Genomic DNA, 15,947 nt, shown 5'->3' on the forward strand with positions numbered 1-15,947 from the left:
TGGAAATCTAGCAATTCCATTTCTAGAATTTTGCCTAAGGAAGTGCTTACACATGTGCACAAAGTTGGTATGTGGGTGTGTACACAAACACACACGCAGATGTTTATGTAAGTGCAATCTGCAATGGTGAGAAATGAGAAACACCAAAAATATTTATCAGGAGAAGAATGGTTACAGTGTATCTGTTAGAAGAATGAAGTAGTCATTTGTTCTAACATGAAAATATCTGCAAGACACAGTGGTTAGGACATAAAGGCATGTAAGAAAAATTGATATTTTATTATACCATTTTAGATTTAAGAAAAACAACAACAACTTGTATACAGATGTGAATACACATCACATAGAATATATATATATATATATATATATATATATATATATTTAAATTACATGTATATAGTTTGAAAATATAAAGTTCAAACTGTAATTAGTAGTTAATTCTCGGGAGAGAAGTGGAATTGATGGATGGGAATAAAGCAGCTGGAGGGGAAGGTGGATATAACTTCTCTCCAGACATTTCTGGGTTGTTTGCATTAAGCACGTGGTCATTTGTTACTTACATGATTTCTTTAATTAAAAACAGTACAATTTGTTTAAATCCCAGATCTCTTTAAAAAGACTGGCAATATTTTGTCACTAGATAGAATCAATAAAAAATGGTTTCTTTAAAGGGAACTTTTGTGAAATATCAGTCAGTTATTCACATACTGTGCCAAATGTTTTTCTACGAGCTTATATGGAGAGTCAGAAGTTGGATTTGTTTTATTTTTAAAATTATACACAAAAGTGCAATAATGTGTGTATATTAGGCAAGCCTTATGGTGTTGTGCTGAGTAATTTATTGCTTGAATCATAAAACTATGCACCAGCAATACTTTTCATTATCCCTAACACACAAAAACACTAATAAACCAGGATAGCCATATTTCTTCAAACATCATACAACCCATTCTCCTTAGTTATTCTTTGGCAATATAAAAGTTCTTTTTTTTTTATAATCTGGTGTCTAAATGGTTTTCTACTATTATTTTTCTCCTGATATTTATGAGAATAATTTGCATTCTCAAGGTCTCTAACATAAACTTACTCTTCCAACTCCTCAAAAGTAAAATGTTTTATTTCCCTATGATTGCACGAATGATATGCTCTAAGTGGTGCTGGTGTCATACTTTGTGTATTGAAGTAACCAATGAACTTCTCGGTTCCTCAGGCCATGTGTTTCAGCTGTTGTAGGAGCCACCAGGAAGATAGCTTCCAAGGTTCTGCAGTCGAGTGCTGTAGTGCTAAAACATTTGAATGCTTGCAACCTCGCACTACACACTATACCTCAATGCATTGCAAACCAAGAAACAGTTATGATGACACTCCAGTGATGTTAATCTAGCTGTGTAACTAGTTTACCTACAAGTATATAATTAAGTTGAGGAGGTGCCTACACAATGTTATGATTCAAAATGGTTGTGAGTAGAGGGATTTATGCACTATTTATACACAGCATTTTCCAAATTACAAATAGCCCGCTTCCTTTCTTCTTTTCTCTTAAATAATACTGTCATCTGTATTTACATTTTTATAGAATAGAGGTTAAAGAGTGGATAAATTATTTGGTAAGAAACAAGAAATAAATGTTTTTTACTTATAGTATTTGCTAGGCATTGGGGGAGGGGAAAGCAAAATATTATACCAATTTACTAGAACTTTAGATTATTTTTAAGGATTCTACTTGATACATCTTCGCTATTTACTTTTTAAAATTGAGATTCTTGAAATTATCATGGTCATTCTTGATGAAAAAAATGAAAACGGTAATATCCTTATAATAACAAATTTGCATATGTACCGAGTTTGTTGACTTCCTTCCTCCTTTCCTTTTCTCTTATCCAATAATGTATGTTTGAGAAGATTTGATTAGAAAACAGTGTTTCCTTTGATATCTTCCTGGACCTCTTCTCATCTGCTGTTTTCATGAGCTTCCTGGACATATATGCATAGAAATTTTGAGAGAATAGAAATATAGTCAATTTTTTAGGTCGTGTACCATCTCAGAAACAATCTATAGTACATTATCTTAACATTTTCATAAATCAAATTGAATCAAATTTTGACCTTTTTTTTAAAGACCAGGTGTAATAGCGTTTTTGAGGCTAAAAAATACAAATGAAACAAAATTTGCTGCTAGAAAATTTATGAAAAAAACATAATTAGGATCATTTTACATTCAAACTCAGTAGAGTATATTATATAATAATTTAAAGAAAACATTTAACGCTTGCCTCACATTGAAGTACAGCTCCTCCACCTGCAAGATGCAAAAGCAGGTTCTCCTCAGTCTTACCCAGAGATAATGCTTATCTGCAAGGAGATGAACTTTAAGTATTATGTTTCTTTAAATTTCTCTGATTTGTGTATGCAGATTTGGCTTGCCTATCTGTTTTTGTTTCTCTTCATCTGCCCAATTTGGTCTAGTTGAAATGACATACAAGTCTACATCCTGGTCTTTCCCAGAATATTTTTAGTCAGCTGTGAACTCTAGTCCATCCTTTTAATGTCAGCTTGCTGCTAACTGGGTAAGGAGCTATGACATTCACTCTGGGAAAAATAAACACCTTTCAAGTAGGTCAAAACAATTTGACCAATAACAGCTTTCTCCTCAGATCCCCCCCTCCACCCCCGTGAATGACATAACATTAAAACCATTAAGTTTGGTCCTCAAAACCATTAAGTTGTTTAAATGTTTTCACAGGGTCTGTTTTTTCCCTCTTTTGAAATTTTTAGACTTGAATCTTCATCCAAAATCTTAGTTTCTTTAATGACAGACTTAGCAGATCAATACATATGAGTTGTTGAGGTTTATTTTTTTGAGCCTGGATTTAAAATTTCTTGACTCTAAAAGTGAGTGAATTTAAAATTTGACATGATTAGAGAAAATCTGCAGGAACTAATTATTTTATTACACAGAAAAGCATTAACTGGGCTCAAACAAAACAATGTAGCATAGTTTCTAATTTTTCTAAAGACAGCATTTAAAGACTTATTCTCAAAATAAATGTTAAAGAGGGGGTGGGTGCGGGCTAGAAGGGGTCAATGGGGAAAAAAGGACACCTGTAATACTTTCAACAACAAAGATAAATTTAAAAAAATTAAGAATAAATTTTAGAAGAAACATAGATCAATGAAAAGCAGAATGAATAGAATTTTGGTAAGGTTTCTGGAAACTTATTAATAACATTAATATGATAAGCATGCAATTTATTTTTGTTATAGCTAACCTTTATTAAATCTTTAGTATGGTCCATGTATTATGCTTAGCTCTTTATTCAGTCCCTGAAAAAAGTCTGTTAGATAAGTTTGATTATCGTTCTCATTTGAAATGGGAAAATTGAGAATCAGAGTGTTTGTTAATTTTCTCAAAATTCCTTAAAAATCACGTTGCCCTTCGGAGCAGAAAAGTGTTTAGGGCTGGAAGGGTCAATTTGCCCAACCATTAATCTAAAATTTTCTCATCTTTATTTATTATTCTCAACATGATTTTCTTCCGTTAATTTTTACCTTGAACCTGTTTGCCATGACCACCACATAGGTGATTTTCCTGGAATAAGGAGAAATTATAATAAGCTGTCTACCAAGTCCTGGCAGCCACTCCTGAGTGACACAGGAACAGCCTCTTTCACTGCTTTTGTTTAAAGTTCATGCAAAAGTAAATATTAAAAAAGAAGGAGCACACTCCTCTTTTTTCTTTCACAGTTACATTCCTCAGTAAATAGACACGAAATAAGCTACAGAAAAATGGAAATGAAATGACAGAATTTCAAAAAGTCTAATTGCCCAAGTTTTTCAAATGAACAGCTTTCAGAATAAAATGTGCTATAATGTTAAGGCTTCAATTTAATGGGAACTCTTTTAAAAAAGGGGGGGGGGGGGGCGGGAGGCATACAGGAAAATGCTAAAATAAATAATAGTTATTTTTTAATTATAAGGAGAGTACCCTGAATCACTGACATTTCAAATAAAAGTTGCTAAATTTGTTTAAATTCTGCTTCACTCTAGCTATAGGACATTGGTGTCTTATTTTCTTCCATCCTTATATATGACTCTGCGTTTTCTGCTCATCACGTTTTAGTTATAAGTTTTTAGAGTGTGATAGTTTTCCTTCCCTGGCCTGTGCAACCCCACATTCCCTCTTCACCTTTCCCTGTTACAAGTACTGAATTCTCAGGGCTGCAGTACAAATGTCTGTGTGCTGGGTTTTTGTTTGTTGTTTTAAATATATTTTTATTAATTTTTAGAGAGGAAGGGAGAGGGAGAGAGATATAGAAATAAAAATGATGAAAGAGAATCATTGATCGGCTGCCTTCTGCATGCCTCCTACTGGGGATCCAGCTGACAACCCTGGCATGGGCCCTGCCCGGGAATCTAACCAGAGACTTCTTGGTTCCTGGGTGATGCTCAACCACTGAGCAACACTGGCTGGGCTGTGTGCTGTTTTCATGACAAGACTGCTAGACCTGACATGAGACCTGGGGGAACTGGACCATTCTATTACCGTCACAATAAGGAAGTGCCTACTGATGGTGGTCTTTTTCAATTGCACACGTTTGGGGATCCAGTAGACCTGATTTAATCGCAATCCCAGTGACTCTGTAGGCCAGTGAATGATTTTCCATTGTGCCCTGATTTGTTCACCTAAGACATAACTTTTGGAATAGTGGTGTAAGGCTGGAGAATGTACCAGCAGGACCTCAGCACCTGGACACGTGGCCGGAGAGTGGAGCGTGTGGAGCCCCTGCAGCCGAACCTGCAGTGCTGGGATCAGCAGCCGAGAGCGCAAGTGTCCTGGGTAAACGCCAAGTTCCTGCATTGGGGGAGGGCAGTTTTTTCTTTGATTCTGAAATGCAAAGGTTTTACTGATAAGCCATGTTGGAAAGCAAAAGATACTCCTCAAACCCTACTCCATTTTGGGAAACTGACAGGTCCTTCAAATTATTTATTTTGTATAAAAACTCCCTTTAAAAAATCTCATTTACATGTGGAATCTAAAACGCAAAACAAACAAAATAGAAATAGACTCATAGGACAGAAAAGATTGATGGTTGCCAGAGGGGAGGGGAGTTGGGGAACTGGGTGAAAAAGATGAAGGGATTAAGAAATACAGATTGGTAGTCACAAAACAGTCAGAGGGATGTACAGTGCAGCATAGGGAAGATAGTCAATAATACTGTAATAACTATGTATGGTGACAGGTGGGTACAGGAAATATGAGAGGGACCACTTTGTAAAGTATAAGATTGTCTAAGCACTATGCTGTACACCTGAAACTAATGCAAAATAATATTGAATGTCAACTGTAATTGAAAAAAGAAAAAGAATAAAATAAGACCAATCCTTCTAAGAACAAATACTTAAACCCTACACAAGGTGGTTTCTTGATTAAATCAAATAAAATGTGTTAAATAGGGAAAAATTCATTAGAAAAAGTAAGTTGACACTTAAAGGAACCCTGAGAAGAGCTAGAAGAGGACAGGACTTCAGAAAGGGAAGGCATGAGAACAAAATCAATGTCAGAGGCAGCTGAGCACGTGCACAGATAGGGAGGGAGCATGACGAGATCCTGCCGCTCCACCCCATCAGTCCTGCCGCGATCCTGGGAAAGTGTGTGAGAAAGTCATTTCTGTTTTATGCTGACTCTTGGTGTGGGCTCAGTGCCCCAATTACATCCCAAGCAATTTTAACAAATTTGCATGAAAATGTTTAGAAGCATCTTCTTAATAATTCTTATAAACAAACTCCTTCATGGGAATGGTAGACTTTCTATTTTGCTCCAGCCTCAGCCCTTTCTCTTTAATTTTCATGGCAAGTTGGCTTTTATTTCTCATGTATTTTGGAAGTTAACTTGGTCAAGGATTGGAAAAAAATACTTAGTTTTAAGAAAAACATGCATTTTTCTACTATTACCAATCATTTAATGAGTCCACATTTTCAAAAGTAGATTTAATATAAAGGGGTATACATTATTAATATAATGCCTTTTAATTTAAAAAATGAGTAGTTAACCTAAAAAAAAAAAGATAAAATTGATTATTTGTACTATCTTTTCTAGGCTAGGTTCTGAAGCAAGGGATTGTAATGGTCCCAGAAAACAATACAGAGTATGTGAGAATCCACCTTGTCCTGCAGGTTTGCCTGGATTCAGAGACTGGCAATGTCAGGCCTATAGTGTTAGAACTTCGTACTCAAAGCATGTACTTCAGTGGCAAGCTGTCATGGATGAAGGTATGACCAACCACATCACCACATCTGGGTTTGCAAAACGTTTACAACAGTAGTAAATGTCATTTTTACAGGTTATATTCTAGGTACTTCTACACACTATTTTTTTTTCTGCCTTTACTGACATAAAACAACCACAAGCACTGGCTAAACATGTATATTTAAAAATATCTCTACACATCAATCAGATCGTCTAAAATAAAAAAGAATGAAAATACCAAATGCTGGCGAGGATGAGGAGATGCTGTGTCTGTCAGACTTTGCTGGTAGGAATCTAAAATGGCACGTGCAGCTACTCTGAAAACAAGCATCGCAGCTTCTTAAGTAACTAAAGACATGCTCGTCGTATAATTTAGAAAATGCAGTCCTGTGCATTCATCCCAGAAGAATGAAAATTTACAATCATAAAAAATATCCTGTATACACGTTTATGGCAGCTTTATTTTCAAACAGCCAAAAACTGTGAACAACCAAAAAGGTTCTAAATAGTTGAACGCTTACACAAACTGAGGTACATGCAGACCCTATTAAGCAGCAATAAAAGGAACAAATCACTGATATGTGCAATGGCTTTTTTACTTCAGAGCATTATGCTGATTGAAAAGAAAACAACCTCAAAGGGTCACATACTGTATGTTTCCATTTATGTAACATTCTTGAAATGATAAAACGAGAGAGATGGGCAACACACAGGTTAGCGGTTGCCAGGAGTTAGGGATGGGAGTGGGGAGAGAAGGGATGTTACTATAAAGGGGCAGCATAAGGTAGAACATTGTGCTGATGAAAAATAGTTCAATCTATTTTTGGTGGTGGTGGTTGTAAACATCTACACATGTGATAAAATGTCATATAATCATACACATGCATGTACCAATGTCGATTTCCTGGGTTTGCTGTTCTGTAGTTACCAGGGTGTAACCATGGGGAGAAACTGGGTGAAAGATATATGGGATCTCTTTGTACTATTTTTTCAACTTGCTGTAAGTCTTTAATCATAATCAGAATTCTAAGAAAATTGTATGTTGCCTATTTCTTAAGAATGATAATAACTCTTGCCCATGGTCAGTGGACTGTGGGTTCGAGCTGCAGTACCAAAAGTGGTGGGGAATTCTCTGTCTTAATTGACTAACTTGCCCCTGGTCTCTCCTTTTGTTGTTTCCCCTGCTTCGTCAACTTGGACTGTGCTTCCCCTCCTTTCAGTAATGCTCTTGTTAGTAGCCTACACCCCATTGTTTATCAGGTTCAGTGCACCCATCTGGCAAAAACCCTTCCTTCCATGTAGGCAACTGAGCTTACAAGCACTAATGCGAACAGCTAAACAATCGGGCACATTATTCCACTACCTCTTGGTGGGGGAGTAGCCATCAGATAATTCCCTCCTCGTTTTCTTGCTATCAAACCCCTGAGTCTAACCCTCTTCCATCTGCTTTCTACCATGCAGCACAATCTTCATTCCTCCTTTCCAAAGCTGGGGTCTCCAGCTGTGTCCATGATGTCATCCCGAATTTCCCTTTTCAGTGGGCTCATTGGTTACCCCTACTTTCTCTTACATACTTCATCTGCTTTTTCTAATTTTTCACACTGGATTTTTAAACATATTTAGGACTCCTCCATGAAAACCTACAGACCTTCCTCCAAGCTCATAGCCACCTCCAGCTGGTGTACTTACACTCTTCCCCGCCCCCCGCCACACACACCCAATGGACACACTTCTCAAAAGAAAAGCGTTGTCTGTTTTCCAGCCCTCTGTTTCCTGACTTTTCAATCTGGATTTCACCAGCACAAATCACACTAATGTCGTCAGGACTTTCATAGAAACTAGACTTAATAAATGGTTTCCAGTCCTTTTTATACTTGAACTCTCAAAGACATTCCAATGGTTGGCTACACTTTGGTTCTTGAAACACTCATGTGCCGTTATTTCCATGACATAACACCTCTAGGTCTACGCTCTCTCTGGTGTTTTCTGACTAGCACAGATGCTATTCTGTTTTCACTCTACATTTTCTTCTTAAGTGATCTCATCTATTCCCATGACTTCAAATATGCAAATAACTCATGAAGTTATGCCTTCAGCCAGATTTTTTTCTTGGAGCTCCAAACTTGTTTGTGCAAGTTCCTCCTTGATATTTCTACTTGGATATCTGTAAGTTTAAGACTAAATTCATGATTTTAACCCTTCCAATCCATGTCCATTCTGATCCTCTTCAGTGTCTCCTATCTCAGCGAAGGTTATCCCAGCTTTTCAGTTGCACAAGCCAGAGATGTGACATTCTAAATTTCCATCGTCCTCCCCCACACATCCAATCCATCACCATGTCGTATCTATTTTACTTCCTGAATCTCTCTCCACTCCATCTCCACTTTCACTGTTCTAAACTTCAGTTTCCACCGTTTCTTGCTTGGGCTACTCCAGTGGCTCCAAAGAAGTCTTTCTGTTTCCACTTTTCTTCTGCCTCAACTCACTCTTCATAGAGCAGCCCCCAGATCTTTGTATAAAGTGCAGATTTGATCATTTGTATCTCTCCCTTAAAGCCTTTCCGAGGCTTCCCATAACTCTTCAGATAAAGACCAAATTACCCCACATGACATGCACAACAAGACCCTCCTTAATCTGCCCCCTGATACTGTCTCCTTCTTCATCTAAAACCTCCATCCCTTTCACTTGGCACTCCACGCATTGGTCTTGTTTTACTGCCTCAAACGTGTCATGTTCTCTTTCCCCACACAGTCCCCAAACATACTGTTTCTTCAGTTGAGAAGAAATTATGCCACAATCCCTTCAATAACTGGTTATTCTGTCTTTCCAGATGCTTTGACCAAAAACCTGGGAGTTATTATATTTTCTTTTCTTTCTCTTTTACTGTATATTCAAAATATCAGGAAGGTTGCATAAAATCCATCCAGAATCTCATCATTTTTCATCATCCAGCACTGCCACCCTGGTGCAAGACACTCTCTTTCACCCAGATGATTGCAGTGGCCTTCTAACTGTCTTTATGCCTGTGCCCTTACCCTGCCTTCATTCTGAACATAGCAGCTAGAATGATATCTTTAAAATGTCAGTGATATCATGTTCTTCTTCCATTCAAAACCCTCTAGTATCTTCACAACTCACCAAGAGTGGAAGTTCGAAGTTCTTCTAATGGCCTATAAGGACCTCCACTCCCTGGCTTTTTGTTACCCTCTAACTTCATCTCTATTGTTCCTTCATCACACCTTTCCACCCACACAGGCTCCCTTGTTCTTTCTTGAATAAGTTGGGTACCCTCCTGTCTCAATATCTTAGAGGTTGATGTTTTCTGTGCTGAAGTGCTTTCCCCAGATATCGGTCTGATCCATTCTTTCACCCCCTTCAGGTCTTTTCTTAAATATTAACTCAGTGCCTTTCCTTTCTCCTCTTTATTCTGTTGTTCCAAGAGCTTATCATCTGCCATAATACTTTTATGTTTTATTTGTTTATTATATGCCCTTCAATTAATAGTTGTAAGAGCAGGGCTTGTTGTCATATTTTGTGCATGTTATATCTTTAGCACTGTAAATATACGTGAGCAGAATAGGCACTGAATAAATATTAGGTGAATGACTGATGTGTCCAGTGGGAATTTTCTAGTGGTCTGTCTTGGCCCCTCTTGTCTTCTGACTAAACATTCTCCTTAGGATAACCTTACTTATTCACAAGGTTTTATTTATCATCTATATGTAAAGGAGCACAAATATTAGTCTCCAACCCAGATTGCTCTGTTCTGATCTCCTTAGCTACTTACCCATCTGTTGCATGGCATCTCAAAATCCCATTCGTGTCCAACTCAACGTGCTCCAAGTTGAACACACCCCCTGTTCCTTTCCTTTTTCAATCCACCTTATGCTTCTCTTACTGGGCTCTCTCACTGAGAATGAAATCAGGATCTGCCTCTTTACCAAGCTAAGCCAGAATCCTTCCTCAACCTCCATCCACCTGTAATCAGTCACCAAATCTCACTTGTCCAAATCTTCCTACTGCCAGCATCTTTGTTCATAATTGCACCACCTCTAACCTGGATTCCTTAGCTTCTGCACAATCTCTGCCGTAGTCTCACCCTCTGCTAGCCCCTCCTCATTTCAGCCGGGTTGGCCTTTTGAAAGGACAGGCTTGTCAGGTGCATTGCCAAGTAATGCCCTTCCATGAGTCCCGTTGCTCTCAGGACTAATCTCAGACTTTATTACCTGGTCTATAAGGCCCACCCGCTTGACTTCTCTCATTCCCTTCTGTAGCCTCCAGCACAGTCAGGCTGGATTCCATTCCCTTCCTCATGTGCATCGTGCTCTCTTAATTCTGGGCCTGTAAACATGCTAGTTTCTTGGCATAATCCCTTTTCTTTCTCAAGCTTTGATCTCTCTCCCCCGCATTTATTTACCTTGAAAACTTCTACTGATTTTTTTTTTTTTTTTGGACTCAGCTCATGTCAAGTTTTCTAGAAAAAAGAATCCCCCTGACTCTCCAAACTGGGTATGTGCCTCTTCCAAGTACCTCCCAAGCACCCAGTTGTAGCAGATTTAACGTGTCTGAATTCTCTCTATTGTCTGTGCCTAGTGTACAGTCTGGCAGTTATTAAGCTTTTGATTAATATTTGCTGCATAAATTTGAAATACATAAACAATGTATTTTCGTTGTAAAGATATAATCAAGATGACTATTCAGATCATGAAAGTGATTATCTGATCATTTGAGGGGTAATTCTATCTCTGCCTCTAACTGACTATACAATTTGGTAATATTAAATTCATTTGAAACCTGTCTACTCATATGTGAAATAAGAGATAGGAAAGAGGTTTCCTTCAGGTTAAAAATAAATCAGAATTGGATGGGAGTCAGTTTGAAATATTAAAGATATTGGAAATCACAATGGAATAAGTTCCTAACTTATAAAGTGACATTTATCACCAGAATAAACCATAACAGATAATTATATAATTAGCAGGTTAGCATTTTTATAATGAATTTTTTACAAGTGAGACATCAAGCAAACCCAGCAGTCTGTATGATGAATAGAACCCACAACAATTTGTCTCCATATATTATAGCACAATGGAAGAAATTGAAATACATAATTCTGTTTAAAAGTCTAAGTCTTAATAACATATGACACCTTGAAATGCAAGTGGCTATTTCTGTTACTGTTATGGAGTACATGGATCTGTGGCTAGGAGAATTAAATGTAGGGCATCGATGCCGTAGAACATTTATTTTTAGAGATAAAAGATGCATGGCTTTAACATTCAGGTGTTTTGCATACTCTGTGCTGAAATTTGGCTGATATCCATGTTTAATGCATATCTTGGAAAGGGTTCGTCTCTTAAATCAAGACAGAGCCCGCCTGCCAAGTGCTGGCATGTCAAATGGATCACTAGAGTGTCACAATCTCAAGGGTATACTCCAGGAAGGAAGATTGGTATCAAATGTTTATGTCATCTGTAAAGCTAAAGTAAGCACAGCCAATTGACAATATGTTGTAAAAGGAGAAATACAAAGATTTTTATCTCAAGTCTTGCTTGGAATGTGAGTGGAATTTTCTAGATTAACTCCTGTCAACATTATTCATATATCAGGTTTGCTCCTCTCTTTCATAAAAGCTCCAGAAAGATATATATATATATATATATATATATATATATATATATATATATATGACTTTTAAAGTGTTACAATTACAGCAGCTGTTTTTAAGTCCAAAGATATGACACAGTAAGCAGCCATTGAATAAACATAACCTACTTTGAGGTGTGAGAGCACACTGAAACGCTTTATTGTGGCTTATAATGGCATCCTAAAGGAAAATTTCAAAACCATGCACATTGAAGGCCTTGTTCCAACTCATCAAAATTGTTCAAAGCCGTATTCAGAAGCCACATGTGAAAACTGTTTGAAATGTTCAATTCTGAAGGCTCATTTGACTGTCCGTCTTCCCTTTGCAAAGTGATACCCTGTTCCATGCCTCTGGCTGTTATTTGGTATTTATAGAACCCCATCTGCATCCTGGAACTTTCCTGAAGACGTACTCGAAGATCAGTGGCAGAGACTGTCAGCTCTTTTCCATTCTCTTTATATGAGCTTAATAAACAGTAAAGGGCCCGACTGGTGTCAAGCCAACAGAGTAGTAATGTAGCATGGAATTTGCTCCAAAGTTTCAGATTTGGATAATCCTACTACTGGTGTTACCAAGTACTACAGCTCCTCGGTACCGTGCTTAGAAATAGAAACAGCACTTGAAAAATACTTTGGCACTCTTTGACTGAGCTTAAAAGGCAAGTGTTTTAGCTCTAACTGCCCGATCTTACTGTTTAACGAAGTACCGAAGAAGGCTGCCAGCCATTCAAGAATTCTTTACCTAGAACTGTGGTTCTCAACCCCGACGCCCTAGACACTGACCTGCTTTCTGACTAAGCAGTAAAGGGGGTTGAGTCCTAGACAGCACGTCAGCAATTGTGCACACCAATGGACGTTCTAATGGGATTGTATTACATCTCTAAACATCCTAGTCATGCAAGAGCTTATACAGTTGTTCATCTTAGAAGTTCTTCTTTCTCCCTTTAGTAATTTTTCAATTAGAAAATGCCAAATGCATCGGAATGAAAGTTAGTATATTGGGATTTATAAGTGAGGTCAATAACACCAGAAACTAATACAAAATAATATTGACTATAAACTGTAATTGAAAAATAATTTTTGAAATATTTTTTTTATTGATTTCAGAGAGGAAGGGAGAGGGAGAGAGAGATAAAACATCAATGATGAGAGAATCATTGATCAGCTGCCTCCTGTACGCACCCTATTGGGGACCGAACCCGCAACCTGGGCATGTGCCCTTGACCGGAATCCAACCCGGGACCCTTCAGTCCGCAGGCCGACACTATTCACTGAGCCAAACCTGCGAGGGTGAAAAATAATTTTCTTTTAATTTGAAAAAAAGGAAGGGTTTTAGAAATAAAGTAAATCTTAAATGGGTAGATGTCTGATATGTAATTAAGATAAAGGGGAATTTGTTCCAAAAGATGTGAGCAAAAATGGAAGTGGCCATAATATTTTTCAGGAAGAATGATTGGCTTGTGGTGGTAGAGGTTTAGTGCCAGAAAATAATAAGTGATACATTTTGAAAATAATCTAAGGACAGATTTCTTAAGAAGGACATTGATACTCATTGGATAACAATTTTTCTCCAGGCATCATCTCATATGCTACTCATAATAACCCTCTAGTGTTATCTACTCTAGTATTACATTATCCAATTAACATCAAATTATATTTTTTACTCAATAACTGTTCTGAAAAACAAAGCTTAAGATAAAAATATTTATGCAGTCACTTTTGCTTGTTGTTTTTTTTTTTTTTTATCTACTCCGTACGTAGGAAAACCATGTGCCTTGTTTTGCTCACCTGTTGGAAAAGAACAGCCTATTCTTCTGTCAGAAAAAGTGATGGATGGAACTTCTTGTGGCTATCAGGGATTGGATATCTGTGCAAATGGCAGGTGTCAGGTAAGACGGTCTAAAAGGGAGAACATATATGCTGAAAGAGAGCGCTGGGACCTCTGAGCAGCTGCCCAGTACGGTGGAGAGCTTTGCCCTAAGATTCAAAAGATGTGGATGTTGTCCTGACTCAACTGTGAGCTTGACCAAGTCTGATCTACTTTGTATAATGTAGGGTTTGGACTAGAAAATCTATATTATCCATTACTAGTGGAAAGAATATGAGATTTTTATTCCGTCAATATCTATTATAGGTCTAAAATTGTAACACTTTGGTCATTTTAAGTAAAAACATTGCAGACCAAAAATTCAAGCACTCCAGTTCTCCATGTCTTGTGTCCAAGACTGAGCCATGTCATAAAAACTAAAGTCAATCCTACTACTCACTTAATATGAAAGCACTTTATTTTTTTAATGGGTTTTTATTGATTTTTAGAGGGAAGGTGTGTGGGTGGGGAGAGAGAGAGAGAGAGAGAGAGAGAGAGAGAGAGAGAGAGAGAGAGCGCGCTTGAGAGAGAGAGACATTAATGTGAGAAAGAAACATGTATTGGTTGCCTCTTGTACACACCCCAACTGGGGATCAAACCCGTAACCTGGTCATGTGCCCTGACCAGGAATCGAACTGATGACCTTTTGGTGCATGGGATGATGCTCAACCAACTGAGCCACACCAGCCAGGGCTGAAAACATTTTAAATTTTCTGATAATACTTAAATATTTCCTTTGCCTCTGTCTTCCTTTTTTTAAAATTTTACTTAAATTTATTGGGGGTTACATTGTTAATAAGATTATATAGGTTTCAAGTGTACAATTCTATGATACATCATCTATATATTGTACTGTGCACCCACCACCCACAGTCAAATCATCTTTCATCACTATATATTTAACCCTCTTTACATTTTACTACCCTCCCAGCCCTCTTTCCTCTGGTAACCACTATACTGTTATCCATGTCTATGAGTTTTTGTTTGTTTTTCTTGTTTGTTCATTTGTTGTTTTCAGTTTTATATCCCACATATGAGTGAAATTACTAACTTTTGCTGTCTGATTTATTTCATTTAGTATGGTGTTTTCAAGATCCATCTATATAACCTTCATCTACTGCATGCAATTTGTGTGCTCTTCTTCATTTATCATTGGAAAGGTAGAAATTCTGTTAAAGTGAGGATGAGCAGCATGGTGGAAAGATCCAAGGCTAGAACTTAGAATTTGATAGTTATAGCTCTGCCACTGCCTCAGGTTGGCTTCCCTGGGAGATTAATATGCAGAATGTTTAATGCCAAGTGTTCTCATGATAAACATTTATGTGGGGAACGAAAGGAGGCAGGATTGGGCACAGGGAGAAATGGGGCTGTGGTGCAGTCACAAGACCTCGGCTGACCCTGTGGGCACTGAAACTGGGATGGCTCTTCAGAGTTGTCCCCATTTGGGGTGGGAAAAAGCTCTTTTTACCTGCAGCATCTATGAGCGTTTGGACACCAACCGTCTTTGGAGAAAATGTGACCTTGGAAAATTAAGTTTTCTTCAGACTAGGTAATTTCTGAAAAGGGTTGGTGGCTAAAAGCCATCAGCTGATAAACTGCCCAGGCATGGGAGGGAAATCCATCCTTTAGTTACGAAAGAGCATCTGAGTGGAGCAGCACTGAATCCATGACAGCCACTAGGAAACTGTTCTTGGGAAAAGCACTTAAGATAGGGATGCATCTGTGAACTCTGGAAAATGAAGTTGTTGGACCAATGGTCACTGGTTTTTGTGTGCAATGCACTCCTTTGCAAATCTGATGAAAAGTGTCCTTTTTCCACCCCACACGCTCACACACCAAAATTTGAAAACAATTGCGAGCTATGGATGGATCAGTCTGGTTCGATAGAAGTCTGTGGACTTCTGGATAAAGACTTGAAAACAACATGAAACTTAAATGCTTCACCAGCTCTGAGATTCTATACTTTTCCAGCATGCTATAAAGTTTAAAGCACAGAATCATGTACTAACATTGACATAAGAAATGGTTTTTAAATTACATATTAATTTCCTTTATTATTTAACAGAATATGGCAGTAATATGAAATATATTTTTTTCATTTATATGTAAAAATAAGTCATTGCAGATACTTCTACATATTTGTTTTCAGAATTAAAATTATGTATGTTGTATAATTAAAGCTTT

The 15,947-nt window shown here is 37.6% G+C and overlaps 1 protein-coding gene across 1 annotated transcript in view; it reads left to right on the top strand.

Annotated features, from left to right (window-relative positions):
- The window catches only part of ADAMTS19 (ADAM metallopeptidase with thrombospondin type 1 motif 19), a 201,004-nt gene that overhangs the window by 119,649 nt on the left and 65,408 nt on the right, over positions 1–15,947 (top strand). Inside the window, exons 12-14 of the mRNA XM_054716991.1 lie at positions 4,710–4,840; positions 6,101–6,273; positions 13,658–13,785. Coding sequence (XP_054572966.1) covers positions 4,710–4,840; positions 6,101–6,273; positions 13,658–13,785 — 432 coding nt within the window. The remainder of the gene's footprint in view (positions 1–4,709; positions 4,841–6,100; positions 6,274–13,657; positions 13,786–15,947) is intronic.

This window comes from Eptesicus fuscus, chromosome 6 (assembly GCF_027574615.1).
Source record: "Eptesicus fuscus isolate TK198812 chromosome 6, DD_ASM_mEF_20220401, whole genome shotgun sequence".
Taxonomy (NCBI): Eukaryota; Metazoa; Chordata; class Mammalia; order Chiroptera; family Vespertilionidae; genus Eptesicus; species Eptesicus fuscus.